The following is an 18,084-nucleotide window of genomic DNA, read 5'->3' on the forward strand; positions in this document are numbered from 1 at the left end:
TGAAATATAAATTCTCAGAGAATGTATTTATTACCAATATATTAAATCATCTGTTTAAATTTTACCAAACCCCTGATGACAGCATCCACACATCAGAAATATATCAGTCTTTTAAAAGAGAAAAATTCATGTGTTATGGATGACACAAAAAGGATGCAGATCTTTGAGAGACAAATACTTTGTAGGATTTCTGTGAATGAAAGTGTGTAAACCAGAAGCAATTATACCCAACAAATGGAGAAGGTCTTGATAGACAGCAGAAGATAGCATTTACATTGAAAAATGGACAAACTACAGCTTTAAGCTCTCTCTCCCTTCTGAAAATGGTCTTGTTGCACTGCGGCTGCGGTGTGTGGCGCTCTGGGTGCGGTGACACTGCCTCATATTTTCTCTGTGATTTCATCTTAGGTTCATCTGCCAAGGATGGAATTTCTTCTCTGCTAAAATCCATCGACTTTTTATGTGAATCAGCTTTCACTGCTTTTGGTGGGGAGATCACGCTGCCAAAAGATCACTTTAAAATAAGACAGCTCTTACAGACACACACGCACAAGCGCACATACTTATTTTGAAGGTTAATAAGACAATGTGATCATTGAGCTGTGTGTTTGTGTGTGTGTGCATCTATTCTGCTTCTAGTAAGGTCGTACAGCATCTGATCCAATCGCCTGTCAGGTTTGCTGTTAGTTAAATCTTCTGAATGTTGCACTGCTATCGGTTCCTCTTTTTCAAAAAGCCCGGTGTCACCACCTCTGGATTTCCACTCTCTGCTTCAGCCAAGCAGTCAGATTTTCCAGAAGCACTTCTGTCTAGCTTCTGGTGTAGGACAGCGTATCTTCTCACCTGTGCCAAATGCATTGAGCGTCTGGCCAATAGAGAATTACTGTAACCTTTGTCTTTATTTTTTGTTCCTTCTCAAAAAATACACATTTTAAGGCACCAATAAAAAATCAAGACTCCATAACTCGAGGGTTAACCCCACACCATGTACTCTGCAGGCAGTTTGCCATCTCAATTTGATCTCATTAGTATCTTTGTTTGTTCAGCTGTAAGCATTTATGTCTAGTTGGCTCACCAGATGTTTAACCAAACATTTGTGTCACACTTTCAACTAAAGTCCTTTTCACGGTTTCACTGCAATGAATAAACAGTTGGGAAAAGTTTCAATTTGAGACTGTTCTGTAAAAAAACAGACTTTACACTCAGAGCCAAAGATAATGCTCAACACAGAGATCAGTGTTATGACAGTCACTGTCAGTTTTTATTATATATATATATATAAATACTGTATGTGCTAAGTTAAGTTTTTGCCAGTTTAACATTCAGGGTGATGGTGATGAAGACTTAGAGAAAGTCTCAGCACCAAGTTTCCTGGCATGTACGGTTACAGAAGTCATATTAATTCTGACTGTCATCGGTGGTATAGTTTAATTCAGGGGGTTATGGAGACTCCCATGAGACCACAAGGGGGTGCTAGTGTATGCTATAGAATTGGGTAGAAATAACATCTGTTCACTTTCTACATTAATATATTTTTTATCTCAAAGATAGTATAATTTAACATGAAGTCGATGAAGTGGTTCTCAGACAAGTAAATAGTCATATACATTCCTTTATTTAACCTCTTTACAAATGACAAGCCCCTAAGGGACACAAATCAATGGAGGTTGTTTGTTGTCTGTAATCTGCATAACCTTTACAGAATTGGCAGCTGAGTTTTTTGGTTGGGCGCTGGGCTGTGAGACTCAAAAGAACTTTCTATTTTGTCACAAAAAAGTGATTCCAGTCAAATGTCAGTGGACTTTTAGAAGTACAGCACCACATAATTCTTGTTGTGCTGCAGGGGAGCAGATGACCAGACATGTTGTACTTACATTTTGTTCTAGTCTTTCATTTCAGCTTAAAATGCAAACACTGCACATGTGAATACCAGCAGGTGAATCATCATGCATTTTGCAGTGTTTAGCATTGTAAAACACCTTTTTCTAAACAAACATTTTATTGATATGGTGCAGTTCTTTGCAGACTTTTAACATTTACTTGTAAACAGTAAAGTAAATTGTCTAAATGATTCTAAACCCAATTCTAACTCCACTAAATCTACTGCTTTACAAAAAATATTAATTTTAACATTTATTATTTACATATTAACTACAATTACAGCATCTGTTTCTAAACTGTCTGGCAGAACTTAACACAGACATCAAACATGAATAAAACCTATAGCTTATTTATAAAAGCATAATGAGACTTGCAGAAAGAAATTGTTGTATGATATTACATACCAATAACATTTATTCATTTTGTGTATAGTTTGTGTCATGAAACAGGTGGGTAAGAACCCAATTGCAGGCAGCGGGGATGAAGGGGTTAACACAAGACTTTATTCAAATGATAAAACACAAAACAAGAACCCACATGGGGGTAAAACAGTAACAACGAATAAACAGGGACAAAGAACTAAACACTAGACTAACCAATAATAGACATGAACTAAACTCAACACTTACTGTGATGAGACTGGAGAATCCACAACAGGAACACAAGCATGATGAGAAGGTAAGCACAACATGAATACACGCAGCGAACACAATGACCAAACACAGGACAATGAAACATGAGGACTAAAGGGGAGCAAATCAAGAAAGGACAGGTGCGGGGCATGAACTAATTAACAAGCAATAACGAGACGAAAGGGCGGGAACAGAGACGAGACCTGGAGAGAGCGAGTATGGCAGACCAAAACTGTATCTCTCTCCACATGAAACAAGGGATTCTGCCACAAGACCAATAAATACATGACATGATGAGGCAGAATCATGACAGTTTGTTTAAGTTCTTAAGAATTTTGTAATTTTATTCAATTTACACCCTATTATAACACCCCATTATCGTGGTGGGTATACACAAAAACATAGGACAATCCATTACAACATTTAACCCACATATTTATATAAAATTGTTACAAAGAGTGGTTGTATTTCTAAATGTAAAAATATGTCATTTCAGAATTTACACCTGCTTAATTTTTAAACTAAGTGAATATAAAGAATCAAGGCTGTTGGTATATTTTTATTTGCCACGTGTGGTTGTTCTTGTATCGTGTCATGTTCTTATGTCATATAAGTGAGGTTAAGTTAAATTAAGCAGTAGCGAGGTTAGATGAACATGAATGCAGTCAGTCGCAGAGTTTCTATAATTTCGCTATAATTTCGCAATAATGGCATCTCATAGATTTCCACTGTTTTCATAATGGAATTCTTATATAACTCTATACATCCAATACTCGAGTTGAGGGGGGATGGCATCCCCCTTTGAATTAAAGATGATCAAAATCATCCCCCTTCTAAAATGGCCATCCCCCTTCCCATCCCGTTATTTTATCAATGAATGTGTAAATATTACCAGTGGTACTTTACCACTACTTCAACATTTAGTTTTTGCGAATATTGAATAGGCTAAAATACTGTGGACGAGGGGAACGTGCACATAATGACACGACGATTTGTTTTAAATTAACGTCACATCCGTCAGCGACATAGCAGCACAGGTGCTGGTGCCGGTGATTTCAGCATCATGGCCAAGCCCAAGCGACATGGACCGCTTGACCCGAGGGACTTCGGCTTTAAGAGGGCAAGAAGTAGCACTGAAGATAAGTCAAGAGTCAGGAATACTTTTGATATGTCACCAAAGGCGGAATCTCTGGACAGAGGCGATAACAACACAGTTAACGATGTTAGTTAGTTTTGAGCTTTTTTTCTTGTTAGCTAACGTCAGGTTAGACTTTACATTCACAAAGTTAATGTTAGATTTGGTTTCTGTTTCACCTGGAATATTTTACTGCAGGGTTTCCCACAGCACGTTACAGCGGCCGCCTAAGCAACACACGCCTCCTTAACTAACCTAAGTAGAATTTTTTTATGAGCGTTATCTGCCGTGTTACTCGGTCCTGTCCGATGAGCGGCATCTGGTGGAATGTCATCGCGCTATTTATCATCGTTCGCCAAACATTCTACAACATACAAATGGCAAGTGCAAGGAAAGCCATTACTAGCCATTACTTTTCCTTGCATGACATTTAAAGACTAACACATTTTCTGGGGGAAAGCCTGTTACTGGAATAGTAAACATTTCTCTAATTGAATATGGGCTAGGCGACTGCCCTCTTATTTTATAAATAAAAACCTAACTTGACAGTAGGCTACTTGACTGTCTGCTCATTCTAACAAAACCATAATGCCATGGTTTTCTTTATATAGAGGATAACCATAACCAGATTTTGTAAATGGTACATTTGTTTAATCCATTTGTTCTTGCACTTCAATTAAAATGGACTTGACTTGAGAGGATTCATGTTCATTTACAATGTTTTGTGAGGTTTTGTTTCAACATTTAATAGATGAATTCCCAATAGATTTATAGGTATCATGAAGTTGCACTTGCACAGTTGCACCCAGTGGAAAAATACTTTAATATAATTGATGCGCAATATATCAATAGCATGCATGTTGTTTTAGAGTAATATAATATAATAATTATATTTGTGCTTAAACAATAATCAAAAGGGTAACCCGTTGGTCTCCCACCATATGCGCTGTCATCAGCACAAATGATATCTGCCTAAACGTTAAATCCAATCCACCATCCCCCCTGATTTCTTTTTACAACTCGAGTACTGTATACATCATTAGACTTTATTAGCTGATTTAAAGGCATGTTTTACTATGTTTGTGGGACATTTAAAAAATTGTGCCACTTAGAAGTTAAACCTGTATACACACATAAAATCATGATGTACAGTAGCCTACCGTCTGTGAAATCTGCTTTTGTGCTGCAACACTGAATAACTAACAAATCTGTCAGAGCCACAATACAACTTCAGAAGAGACTGTAGCCTTTTCTGATGATTGCAATCTGAAGCTCATGTTGAAAATGTCCTTCATGTCAACAACAATGTGTACAAAATAGTTCTAGACCAAAATAGATCCACTGGGATAGTTCACCAAAAAGCGAAAATTCTGTCATCATCTGTACTTGCCTGAATGGTGCTGTTTGAAATAAAAACAGGGGCTGTCGTATTCCAAAAAAGACTAAATGGAACCTTTTGCATTATACTGTCGATACACACTGGAGGAGAAGAAATGGAAATAAAGACACTTTGTTGTGCTAGCTGATTACATTGTAAGGAATCAGAATTTTTACAGCAGTCAGTATACAGTGAGGGAAATAAGTATTTGATCCCCTGCTGATTTTGTAAGTTTGCCTACTTTCAAACAAATTAAGGGTCTATAATTTTTATGGTGGGTTTATTTTAACTGATAGACACAGAATATTTAAAAAAATCAGGGGAAAAAATGTTATATAAAGGTTATAAATTGATTTCCATTTCAGTCAGTGAAATAAGTATTTGATCCCCAAGCAAAACATAACTTTGTACTTTGTGGAGAAACCCTTGTTGGCAAGCACAGAGGTCAGACATTTCTGATAGTTGGTCACCAGGTTTGCACATGTGTCCGGATACATTTAGTCCACTCCTCTGTCAATCTTTAAGGTTTCTTGGCTGTCGCTCAGCAAATTGGAGTTTTAGCCTCCTTCACAGAGGTTCTATAGGACTAGGGTCTAGAGACTGGCTAGGACATTTAATGTGCTTCTCCTTAAGCCACTATTTGGTTGTCTTGGCAATATGTTTTGCGTCTTTGTCATGTTAAAGGCTCATCCATGACCCATCTTCAGTGACCTAGTTAAGGGGAGGAGGTTCTCGTCCAAGATTTTACGGTACATGGGCCCGTCCCTCAGCCCCTCAATGCGGTGAAGTCATCCTGTATACCTGTAGCAGAGAAAAAGCCCTAAAGCAGAATGTTTCCAACACTGTGCTTCTCTGTAGACATGATGTTCTTGGGCTCATAGTCAGCATTTCTCTCCCTCCAAACACAGGAGTCCATTTTGGTCTCACAGCAGTGCCAGCACTTTCGCCAAAGCCTTTTCTGAATCATTTTTATGTTCATTGTCAAACTTAAGACGAGCCAGGCGGGCCTTCTTGGGCAGGAGGACCTTGCGGGTGCTTCAGGATTTCAGTCTACTGTGGCATAGCGTGTTACCAATGTGTTACCAATGTTTTGCTTGCTAACTGTGTTCCCAACTGTCTTGAAATCATTAACAGGCTTCTTCCGTGTAGTTCTGGGCTGATCTTTAACATTTCTCATGATCATCTTTACCCCATTGGGGAAATATTGCAGGGAGCTCCAGAACAAGGGCATTTGATAGTTATTTTGTATATCTTCTATTTCCAAATAATCACACCAACAGTTGTCTCCTTCTCACCAAGCTTCTGTCTGTAGCCTATTCAAGGTTTGTGCAGGTCTCCAATCTTGTCGCTGACATCCTTTAAAACCTATTTGGTCTGGACCATGGTGTTGGAGAGGTTGAACTGGAAGATACAGATTCTGTTGGCAGGCATCTTTTATATACATAACAAGCTGATTTAGGAGTACTTTCTTAAAGTGACAGGACTAATCTGTGGTCCATATAGGCACATAACCAATCTGTGGAGCCAGAATTCTTGCTAGTTGGTAGGGGATCAAATACTTATTTCACTGACTGAAATGCAAATCAATTTATAACCTTTATATAACATTTTTTTCCCCTGATTTTTTTTAATATTCTGTGTCTATCAGTTAAAATAAACCCACCATAAAAATTATAGACCCTTCATTTGTTTGTAAGTAGGCAAACTTACAAAATCAGCAGGGGATCAAATACTTATTTCCCTCACTGTAAGAACGTGGAATATAGTCGCAGAAAAAAAGAGACCATTTCAAAATAAATAATTTTTATTTACTATTTATAGGTATGTGTTTAGGTAAATTATCATTTTTGTTTCATTCTGTGAACTACTAACAATATTTCTCCCAAATTACAAATAAAAACATTGTTTCTATTTGCATTTATTTGCAGAAAATGAAAACTGGAGAGAACAAGGTGAAAATAACAGAAAAGATGCTGTGTATTTTTTCAGACCTCAAATACTGCAAAGAAAACAAGTTCATATTCACTTTTAAGCAATACAACACTAATATTTGTACATGTATTTAGGAAAAGTTCAAAAATATTTTTTATGTGATTACCTCGATTTTCATCACAGTTTTCATACGTCTTGTCATGCTGTCGGTCTTTCACATTGCTGTTGGATGACTTTATGTTGATTTTGTTGAAATTAAGACACTGGGCTGGAATGGTCCAATACATCTAGAAATGCTAATTAAATAAGAATTTGGAATGGTCTGTTACTTTTTTCACGGCTGTATATTATGGAATCCCTGAAGAGGAAGAGGAACATAAGATTGTAAAATGATTTTAACTTGATAGCCATGATATAAAAAGGCTTTTTATGTTCATCATTAAAGATTATCAGCATCAGAAATTTCTCTGCATGCTTGGTTTGGCAGTGATCTCTTATTTTGCTCCTAGATTCAATTCATAACTGAGTTGACCAGCTAAGCCATAACATTGCAACCTCCAGGCGACTGATAGCTGTTCTAAACCAGAGCCTCCTGCTGGGTTTTCCTTTTTCAGCATCAGTCCAGCATGAATTTGGAATGGCATCCAGCCAGGCAGGAAAAAGATGAAGCTTCAGTACGCTCATCCATGGTGTGAAATTCCTCCTGATGTGGTCAATGAATGAGGTGACAACCATTGAGTTATGTAAAGGGCATGTTCACAAGTTTATGTTGGTGTAGAGTTTAAAAGTTACATACTGAACACAGTCAGATGGGCCTTTTGCACTTTGTATAACAAACTGTGTTATTCTTGAATTATCTGTTTCTGTATGTGTGTAATTTGTCTCCAAAATTTCCCAAAATGTTATAAAACTGAAAAACCTTATAAAACTTTTTTCGTCATGAAAAAGCATGTAAAACCTTTCAGTACTTAAGAATTTCAGAATCTCAGTAATTATTGTGCAGTAATCTGACAACATAAACAGATCAAGCAGTAAAGTGTGGTGTAAGTTTATAGCTTAATGTCATGCTGACAGGGTCAGTTGTCCGACAGGGTGTCTGTCCAGTGTCACCTGAGCCATATCCTACTGTATGTCAATGCCAACTGCAGTAGTGTACTCGAACGCTCATGTTACTGTACAGAAATGTTTGTCTGACTGTATAGGAGACAGTGTTTGCAAAGTGCCTGATATGGTCAAAACATGTGGCAGACATTTACTTACAAAAACTGTGTGCAAATTTACACAAAACATTAAGTAAATCTTACTAGTTGCTAAATGCATGTTGAATAGATTATTTAGGCCATTATTGAACTTTAAGAGATCATAAAGAATGTGTACATTGTGTGTTTCTAATTTTTTATAAACACCTGTCACTTGACCTTTAATTTCAAGGCATATGTCTAAATGATTGACGTCAATTATGTGGAGAAAAATATAATCATGACAACATATTAGTTACTTCTTTAAAAGTACAAAAAATGCTTACAAATATTAAACACATCTTATAACAGCCCATAATACATGAGAACTCCTTTGATACTGTTTAAAAAGCAGTAAAAAAGTAATAGGACTATATGGTTGATACAATGCATGGAATACCAAAAGTACATTTTAAATACTTTAAAGATGCTAAAATATAACATATATGATATACATTTTAGACACATTTAATAAGCACAACAGGTGACATGTCTAACCCAGCAATGTGTAGCCTATACAGTATATTCACACAGAAAGATCTCTCCCTCCACCTACTGGCTGATCGTTTGAACACTCACAATCTGATGTTCTGTTGTTCGGCTGGACAATTTTTAGTGTTCATATTTTATATAAAATCTGTTTGGAATGTTAATTCATATTCTTTGTATCCTATTCATACATAAATGACGGCAGCTATTCTTCTTCTTTTTTCTTATGTGAGCACCACTTATCCATATGTGTGTGATTTCTTTTGTTACTGTCTATTCTTTTGTAAATATTTATGACTAGAAAAGCAGAGTAATATTGATGGACAATAATTGGACTGTGTACCTCACCAAAGGTAAATGACTGCAACAGCAGAAATGAATGGAAATGAGAGGTAATAGAGGAAAGCTGACGCACATATGACTCCTATATTCCTATGACTGAACCTAATTCACAATGCACCCTCTCATTGTCACAAACCAATAGAGACCTGACTAAATGTAAATTTTATATTTAGCCTATACAATATTCCAATTGCAAATTACTTCATCATATTAAAACAACAATGTTGATGACAGTGCTAATATATTAATAATAAATTATATTAAATTACAAAAAGTAATTACAGACTTACTGTAAGACCAAAATACATCCTAACTCATAGGATTTAACCTTTTTATCGCATTTTTATTATGCTGTATTATCACATTATGAGGTTGTATTATATATTGATTGATTATATACAGTGTTGGGTGTAACTAGTTACTAAGTAATTAGTTAGTGTACATTTTTAAGGGAAAAGTAATTAAATTAAAGTAAGGGATTACTCTTATTTTTCCTGTAATTTAATTACAGTTACTTCTGATGTAATTAAACTAAATACTTTGTGTAATATGTGTGTGTGCAGAAGAGGAATTTACATCAAAATTCAAAGTCTAACTTTAAAATCCGTGCTTTAATGTATAATTCTCACATTTGTAATTAATAATAATACTTTATGTGGTTTTATATTATTTATTTGAATGAATTAAAAGAGCTGTTTCATGCCTATCCTTCAATCACTTAACTCATCAAGGTTGTTAGGATATAGAAAGTCATTAGTCATAAGTAATTAAATACTTTTTGAAGAGAGTAACTTGTACAGTAATCTAATTACACTATTGAATATGTAATTAGTAACTAGTAATTAATTACTTTTTCAGAGTAACTTACCCAACACTGATTATATATTTGGAGTGGAGAGCCCCAACATTTGATATAATAAATATCCTTCAAAACACTTTAAGGTTTTCTCTTTAACTCTTTGACGTAAATATTAACAGTGGCTTGATTTTGGCGACAATAACAAACACACAAATTCTGTATAGGCCTATGCCTATTATATATTATTGCCTTGTCTATACTGTATGTGTATTGCCTATATAATAGCATACAGCAAATTCGAAATCTGGTGGGCGTATCTCTCCAGGTCTTAATTAGAAGTGTGCAATAAATATGACTCAGCAACACAGCCCCCCCCACCCCCCCTCCCCTCTCTCCCTCTCTCTCTCTCTCTCTCTCTCTCTCTCTCTCTCTCTCTCTCTCTCTCTCTCTCTCTCTCTCTCTCTCTCTCTCTCTCTCTCTCNCTCTCTCTCTCTCTCTCTCTCTCTCTCTCTCTCTCTCTCTCTCTCTCACGTAGAGGCAGCGGCCGTATCCAAGTCCGTAACTATACAGACCTCCTCATCCTCAACAACATGGCGCCAGCGTACAGCTGGATCGCACACAGACGCCAGGATACTTCTCCACCAAGTTAGTTAAGTAACCAAACGCAGCGTCGCGAAGTTTTTTTCCTTGCTTTTCTTTTGACTTTTCTTGTTACTCGGTTCGTGTTCTCTCTTTGGTAAGCAAATTTAACCAGTTTTGGTTACCAAAACTCACCTGCTTTACAGAAAGAACAGCGGGTACTGGACTTTGTGCTGCTGTATTTCTCAAAGTGAAAGAAAAGCTCGGACTGAGATTACGCAGACGGGGAAAAAACGTTTTTCCAGAAAAATAAAGCCATGTAACGTTAACTGTGCTCGAAAGCGTTTTCTTCAGAAGACATGCATTTAAACATGAGTGAAAATAACTATCCTCTTGAAGAACGGGATAGAGACAGACTTCCTCCAATAATCAATCATGCAAGTATTTTTTCATGAAACACTGAATCTAAATATGCATGATTTAGGTATTGTTAAATGTATTGTGATATTTGTTGTTTTTTAGTATATTATAAAATTGGTCTTAAAATGTTTACTATTTCCTTGTTTGTATTTAATGGTTCTGTGCTGTATATGATTAACCTAATGCGAATTATTTATAGGCTACTGCATCCATATATAGCTATAAAGTTCGCCGCCTGCTGAGACAATACAAATCTACTGTTAAATAACTCACTAAGTCACAGTAAAAGCTCCCTAGCCTATGTGAGTCATGGAATATTTAGCTCAAGCTACTGCACATTGGCACATTGCTTGTTTTCTAATAGACTTTGTATTCCGTTAGTTTAAGGAAAAAAGCACACAGAAAGCATCAGACATGTTGATTCTGCAAAACAAAACTGACCTGACTGATTATGCAACAAGTAAAGCATTTTCATTAACCTTGTGTTATTTATTTATACTAAAGAAGACCAAAAATATATTTTGTTGTTGTTGTTGACCTCCAGTTTTCTTTTTTCTTTTTATCTGATGCTTTGTCAATCAATCAGGTTAAATTTTTGCAATATGTCTTATTGAATACACTGTTATTGTTGAGGGGCGGGGCTATGGTGTTTTTTATAATCTTCTTATTTTTTTATCTGTAAGTTCATACATTTCAATAATTCATCAGTATTATCATTTATATATGTTTTTATGTCTGGTTTCCAGTGTGATAAGTGTTTTGTTAACGCACGAGGCTTTGATTGACAGGGCTTGGATCGTGTACCGAAGCTCCCTTTCCCCTCTTATGGAAGCTTCATTTCCACCCTGAATCACAGAAGAGAATCCGGCAGCCATAGCTTCTCGTCGCCTTTGCTGCTACCTGCAGTTAAACAAGGTCAGGCCTCTTCCGTTACTGCCGTTTTGGGTGATTTTTGTTAGAGGTAAATAGATTGCATTTGTTTGTATTATCAAACGAACTCAGGAGACAAAATGATATCCATCCACAGCTTTAGGTCTACAAGCAGGTAAACTCCCTAACGTCACTCTGCCCTTATTAAGATATGCATGGGTGATTTAAACTCATTGCATTTCAAAGCAGTCCTTTCAGCTGTTTTGAATTAATAACCACTTCACTGTTTCGAGCGATGTGTTTTCCTTTCTTTGTCTTGGAGATCAAAGATGTTGTCAGAGACTTGAGTTTGAATGCATCACATAGGCAAGACAGAGGAGTGTGTTCATGCCTAACATGTCTCGATGAGCTGGTGACTTGTAATGAAGATGCTACATGGGCTGGGGCCTGACGCTGCTTTTAAAGCTTTATAAATGTTCTCACTTTTCCTTGTAAATTCACAGCGGTAACAGTAAAGATGTCATTTGTTCCAACTCTTGTACAATGTTTTGGAAATCTTAAAGGAATAGTTGACACAAAAAATGTACAGTTCTGCCATCATTTTCGTATCGTTTACAACATTTACCTTATGTGTAATACATCGACAATCTGGTCGCTGACGGCTTGTGTATCATTTTGCAAGTCCTGTGAAATCATATAACAGCTGAGAAACAGATGATTCAAAATGATTCACTTCATTTGGCTGTTCATGCGAGATACAGTAATGTTTGAATTGGGAATGAATCTTGTTTTTAAGGTCCAAGTTGACTCAATGAATTTTCAGCTTACTGTGCAAAAACATTTGCTCTGTTATTCACAAAAAGCTATCATGTCTTATGGACCAATTATGGTGTTATGGTCCTTTTTGAAGTTCTTGCCATTGCATGGAAAAAACTTACCAGCACTTTCTGTACAACAATCCATTTGAAATTCACAGTGAAATAATGATCAGATCTTCTTTTTCTTTGGCAAGCTAACCTTTTAAATTGGGGGTGTCCAGTCCTGCTCCTGGAATGCTGCAAAGTTTAGCTCCAATCAAATATACCTGCCTGTAACTTTTAAGTATTCCGTATGACGTCACTTAACTGGTTCAGGTGTTTATGATTAGAGTTAAGGCTAAAGAACAATACATCTTATTGTCTGGTTTTATTTGTGGGATCCCTTCCATTGGCAAAGCCCTCAATGTGTTAACTCTAGAGGGAGAAAGAGAATTGTATCTTATAATATAGCTAAATTGAATGGTGAAGGGAGTCAAAAACAAAGTTACTTTCTCTTTAGGGAGTGACTACCAATGGGATTGAAGTCACATCATCCATCTCTCATCAGCTGCTGCAGTGGAAGGTTGCTCATTTGTTTATAACTGTTTCTAAGACAACCAGAAATAAGAACGCCTTCTAACATCCTCATAGAAAGAGATGGGCGATACACAGTGACAGTTGCTGGAGGTGTTAAAGATGGGATAACATGCTATGTCATGCATTCTGACTTCTTTACACTGTTGAACGTGTGCTGGCTTCTCGTGCTTAACATGGTCCACTTGTTAGAAAACGAGTTGGACGTATGACGTAGTATTTCTGTGCTTTCGGAAAGTTTTGTAACAGGGATCATATTCCTTTTATTGGGCAATTCTCCCTGAAAAGCACAGCCACGGCAAGGCGAAAGAAATAGCCCGCCCACGCGCCAAACGATGAGCGATAGGAAGACCCTCTTATCAAGACTGGCTGCGCTGCGTCAAGATTGGCTGCACTGTGGGCCTGCAGCTGGAGCTCGTTACTCTTGCGATAGTGAGAGAAGTTGAGGTGTGTTTGTTTGTTCACCGCATTTCAGTGATGGGTGTTATTTAAACGGTGGATATAACACTGGATTTGGAGATCATTTGAAACTGATAGATGGCGCAGTCCCAGTGCTAAAACATGCCGGACATGAACTGCACGCAATTAGTCAAACAAAGTCATATGTCTGTTTTGTTGGCAATCGGCGTGTACGTGCATAATGTAAACAACACGAAGGGATAATTCGATGATGTATTGTGTGCTCGTGCTGTAGTTCCCCCCCTGCAGCAGCTCGTCTTTTTCCGGCATAATCGTACAGCTGTATCTCTCTTTTATAAATTTGATCAAACTAAATACTCTTCGAAGATACGATGTATGCGATACTACTGTATAGGTACTCAAGATTAATATGAGATTGGCAGAAACTACGTGTTATCCCATCTTTAACGCAACTTAAAGTGCACACGTTAGTGTAAAATGAATTTTCATTGACGGCGAATGTGAAGCGCAGGTATCGACGTACAGCATGACTAGCTAGTTCATCCAAAAACAAAAATTCTGTCATCATTTACTCACCCTCTTGTCATTTCAAACTTGTATGATTTTCATCTGCAGAACACAAAAGAAGATATTTTGAAAGAATGCTGTTCATAGAACAGTGGCAGCACCCATTCACTTCTATTGAATGGATACAAAACCAATGCAAGCATTCTTCAAAATGTCTTTTGTTTTCTGTAGAAAAGTCATACAGGTTTGAAATGACAAGAGGGTGATTAAAAGCTGACAGAATTTTCTTTTTGGGTGAACTATCGCTTTAACTTTAGAAGTAACTATGGGTTGCAATTAGGGTTGTAACAGTACACCAGTTTGACGGTACATCCCGATAATAACGCATACGATTATCATACCATGACAATTGGTTATTTGCGATAGTAATAAATAGAGGTGGGCGGAATGGCCAAAAATCTATTTCACGGAATGAGTAATTTTATTTCACGGTAACAATATATTTCATGAAACAATCTCCTATTATAATTCTATATTTTATACCTCATTTTTCTTAGATTGATTTAACTAATTTATTTATTACAGTTCATTTAAATGCTCACCATAGTTAAAATGTAGGCAAGTTATGAAAATGTACTAAAGATATCAAATTAAGTTCTGATAATCAGATGTATTATTTATTCATATTTATCTTCTGGCTATATCATATGTATACAGTAGGAAGATAGACAACATATATAATAATAAAGTATGAATATGCACAAACAATGAGAGTACAGTATATGACTAGTGTTATAAACTGGTGTTCATGGGGTCTGTACTGTAGGTCTTTATCGCTCTTCACTCTCTATTAGATGAGCAATTTTAGTGTGTTGCGACTCTCTGTCTTTAGGACCGTTTGTTTATTCTCGGGCTTGTTTTTGCACAGCGAGTCTCTGGTGACTCCTTACGCGTCTCCCAAAACTGGAGGTAGAAGCGTGTCACATCAAAGCGCTCACGCGCTCGCGAGCATCATCGCGCATTTCAACGCAAGTTTCACCTTGGCTCGCCTGAAGTTAAACTTTATAAAACTATTAACAGCTTTTCAAAACAACCTGACTTCTGAAATACGTGTTGAGAATGAGCTTTTTTAAATGCTGGCGCAGATCCCTGCACGAGCACTGCGGGTGAGAGAAGCACCGGGACTGGAGCGGATCACTAAACTACAGACTGAAAGAAGGTCAAAAGAATGTTTGATACGTTAATTTGTTATGGGTGGATTAATTCATTAGTTTTTTTCAGAATAGCACCTAATTTGCAGATTTAACCACGCCTACTTATTTACGTTCCACGGAATAGAAAAATCTCTTACGGTTGACATTTTATTCCGCGGTAACGGAATATTCCGTCATTCCGCCCAGCCCAACACATTCTCACTCCCGACTCGTCACATATTTACGCCCGGTCAGCGTCCTTCGGCGTCACTTTTGAACGCGCAGGGTACCCCTTTGGCATTGTTTTTCGACGTGAAGGGCATGCGAATTTTACCGTCATTATGAAAATGTATATTAGATATAATTTGCAATGATGATGTTTCGGGGTTTTCATTTAAGTTTAATGGCCAGGATAATTGCGTGTACATGACGCTATTCAGACAGTTTCACAGTTTGAGTGAGTAATGTAACCGTTTATTTATCGTAATATAAAACACATAAAACAAGCAGTCACAATGTCGTTCAAAAATACAGATATTCCAAGGGTACCAACGCGAAACGATCGATTTGTATGAGGAACAGATGCAAAAGCGATCACCGTCCGCCGTAAATCTCAAATCCAGCGAAGAACGACATTCAAATATTGCCGCCAGGGAAAGTTACGTCACCTTCGATGCCATTTGCTCTCCCATGTCTCGTGACCGATCGCGTCATTTCGTTGGCTTTGAACGTGAAACGGTATTGGCTCCCGCGACCGACTGCATCTAGCTGTTCCGGTTTATTTTTTGAATGGGAGCCGACTTCATGCATTCACGGACACGCACGGCATCTTCATGTAAAGTTATCGTACGGCTTTGGTGCAAAAAGGTCTGCAAAACGAGTTGTTTGTTATATTTTGTAATGCTTTTGGTCAGTTTGTGCAATAAATACCCGTGACTGTACTTTTATTCGCGTGTTGTGTTTTATATGGCTGAGAAGTGGTTAGGGTTAGGTTTAGGGTGAGGTTGGGGTTAGGTGCTACAAAATATTAAAACCATAAATAATTATGAAATGCTAAGAATTGCACGCATCTCGGTCTGGAGCATTTAGCAAACAGCAACGCAGTGGGGCGCTGACCGAGCGTAAATATGTGACAAGTCGGGAGTGAGAACGGGTTGCCCAACCCTAGTAATAAATAAATAAACCAGATGAATAAAACTCGCATGCGCATACACAGCGTCTTTTCGCTTGCTCCACCACACACAGTCATATATGAAGTAATGCTGCTTCATTTTGATCACACAAAGCCATTTGTATGATTTCCGTGATGCAGAGGGAATCCTGGAATTCAGTTTACAGTACAGTTCAGGAATTCATTTACAGTATAGCGCATGGCACGTAAAACGTGCATAGTTGTTCTATGTTCTTTTGCGTTATGTTCTTTTCTGTGAATACTAAAGTATATAAATATATAATATTTTTGTTCTGAGCATAAATAAATTATGTACGTTTTAATCTAGTTCTTATACATTTTGTTTGATTACATTTCTAAAAATTAATTAATTTGTTAGTTTTATGCATTTATTTGATTGATTAGATACTATAATTTTTAATAATAACGTATTTGTATTATACAAGATGAAACCATGATATATTTTGAGGGGATTATCATACCGTGAAAATTTCATACCGTTACAACCCGTCATATAAACTACTTGCACAAACAATCTATAGGGTCATTTTATGAAGGAGGACAGGCTCCCCCAGGAGCAGGATTGGACACCCCTGCCTGAACTAATCAGCCCTAATAAATACTTTTAAGGGCAAGGGAACCTAGTGTACTTGAATATAATAGTTCTCTCTGTTATTTGCTACAATCTTAAGATAATGGTAATTGCATTTATCTGTAGTCTCTGGAATAATGAGAGTCATTGTTTCTGATAATAATTGTTAGCTGTAAGATGATTGCAAAGATCACCTTTGGGAACATGATTAACATGATATTGTATTTAGCTAAAATTAAAGCTACTGTCTCATTGATTCAATGTGTACATTTGTTTATTTTCAGTAAGGGAGCTTCCCCCGATATGTCCAGATGTGAGACAGAAGCATCGTATCTCTATTGATGTTCTGCCTCCAGAAGTGAAGGCTCGCTTCGTCTCAGAACCCATTATTCCCATTCGGACCAAAACTGCCAAAGAGTTCCAGTACGCACGCCTCCTCGTTCAGTAGTATATTGTTTCCGGACCATTTATGTTATGTTAAACAGTGTTTTTGTCTGGCTTTAGGGAGGATCTTGAAAGAGCAGCTATCTCAGGGGATTGGAAACAAGTCCATGATTTCTACTTGACCACATTTGACTCCTTTTTGGAACTCAATGCTGCCTTTAAGGTGCGTTGACGTAGTTTTAAGTGCTTGCTTACAATACAGTGTTTTGTTCATGTTTGATGTGTGTGTTTTTCTTAACTACGATGCTTTTAAGTGTTTTCATATTGCTTAAAGTGAGCATAATGGGGCCCATTTTAACCACAGCCGACTGATCAGTTCATTTGGCGATTGTAAACTTTAACAACAGTCAGTAATAATCTAATTGCTTTTGAAATATTTGAGCAGTTATGAAATTAATAACTGCACGTAATTGACTTGTCTAAACAGGCTTTCATTTAGGCTGTTGAATAATAGTAGTTTATGAGCATCCTTTTAGGCAAAGCCAGTGTTTTTTAATGAGAACTTTTGAATATCTGTGGAAAAAATAACACTGAAAGTCTGGAACTGAGCAAAACGTTTTAGTCTCCAAACGAATCAATGAGCTCATTCAAGGAGTTGTACGAAACGACATCTGCATACGGTTTCATTAGAAAGTCTTGTTATTATATGAGGTGAACGTTTTACCGTTCAT

The 18,084-nt window shown here is 37.1% G+C and overlaps 1 protein-coding gene across 1 annotated transcript in view; it reads left to right on the plus strand.

Moving 5' to 3' along the window:
* Positions 1–10,369: 10,369 nt before the first annotated feature.
* hectd2 (HECT domain containing 2) overlaps positions 10,370–18,084 on the plus strand; it is a 46,063-nt gene continuing 38,348 nt past the window's right edge. The window contains exons 1-4 of the mRNA XM_057358464.1: positions 10,370–10,842; positions 11,614–11,740; positions 17,254–17,392; positions 17,474–17,576. Coding sequence (XP_057214447.1) covers positions 10,765–10,842; positions 11,614–11,740; positions 17,254–17,392; positions 17,474–17,576 — 447 coding nt within the window. The 5' untranslated portion in view covers positions 10,370–10,764. The remainder of the gene's footprint in view (positions 10,843–11,613; positions 11,741–17,253; positions 17,393–17,473; positions 17,577–18,084) is intronic.

Source organism: Triplophysa rosa, linkage group LG18 (assembly GCF_024868665.1).
Source record: "Triplophysa rosa linkage group LG18, Trosa_1v2, whole genome shotgun sequence".
NCBI lineage: Eukaryota > Metazoa > Chordata > Actinopteri > Cypriniformes > Nemacheilidae > Triplophysa > Triplophysa rosa.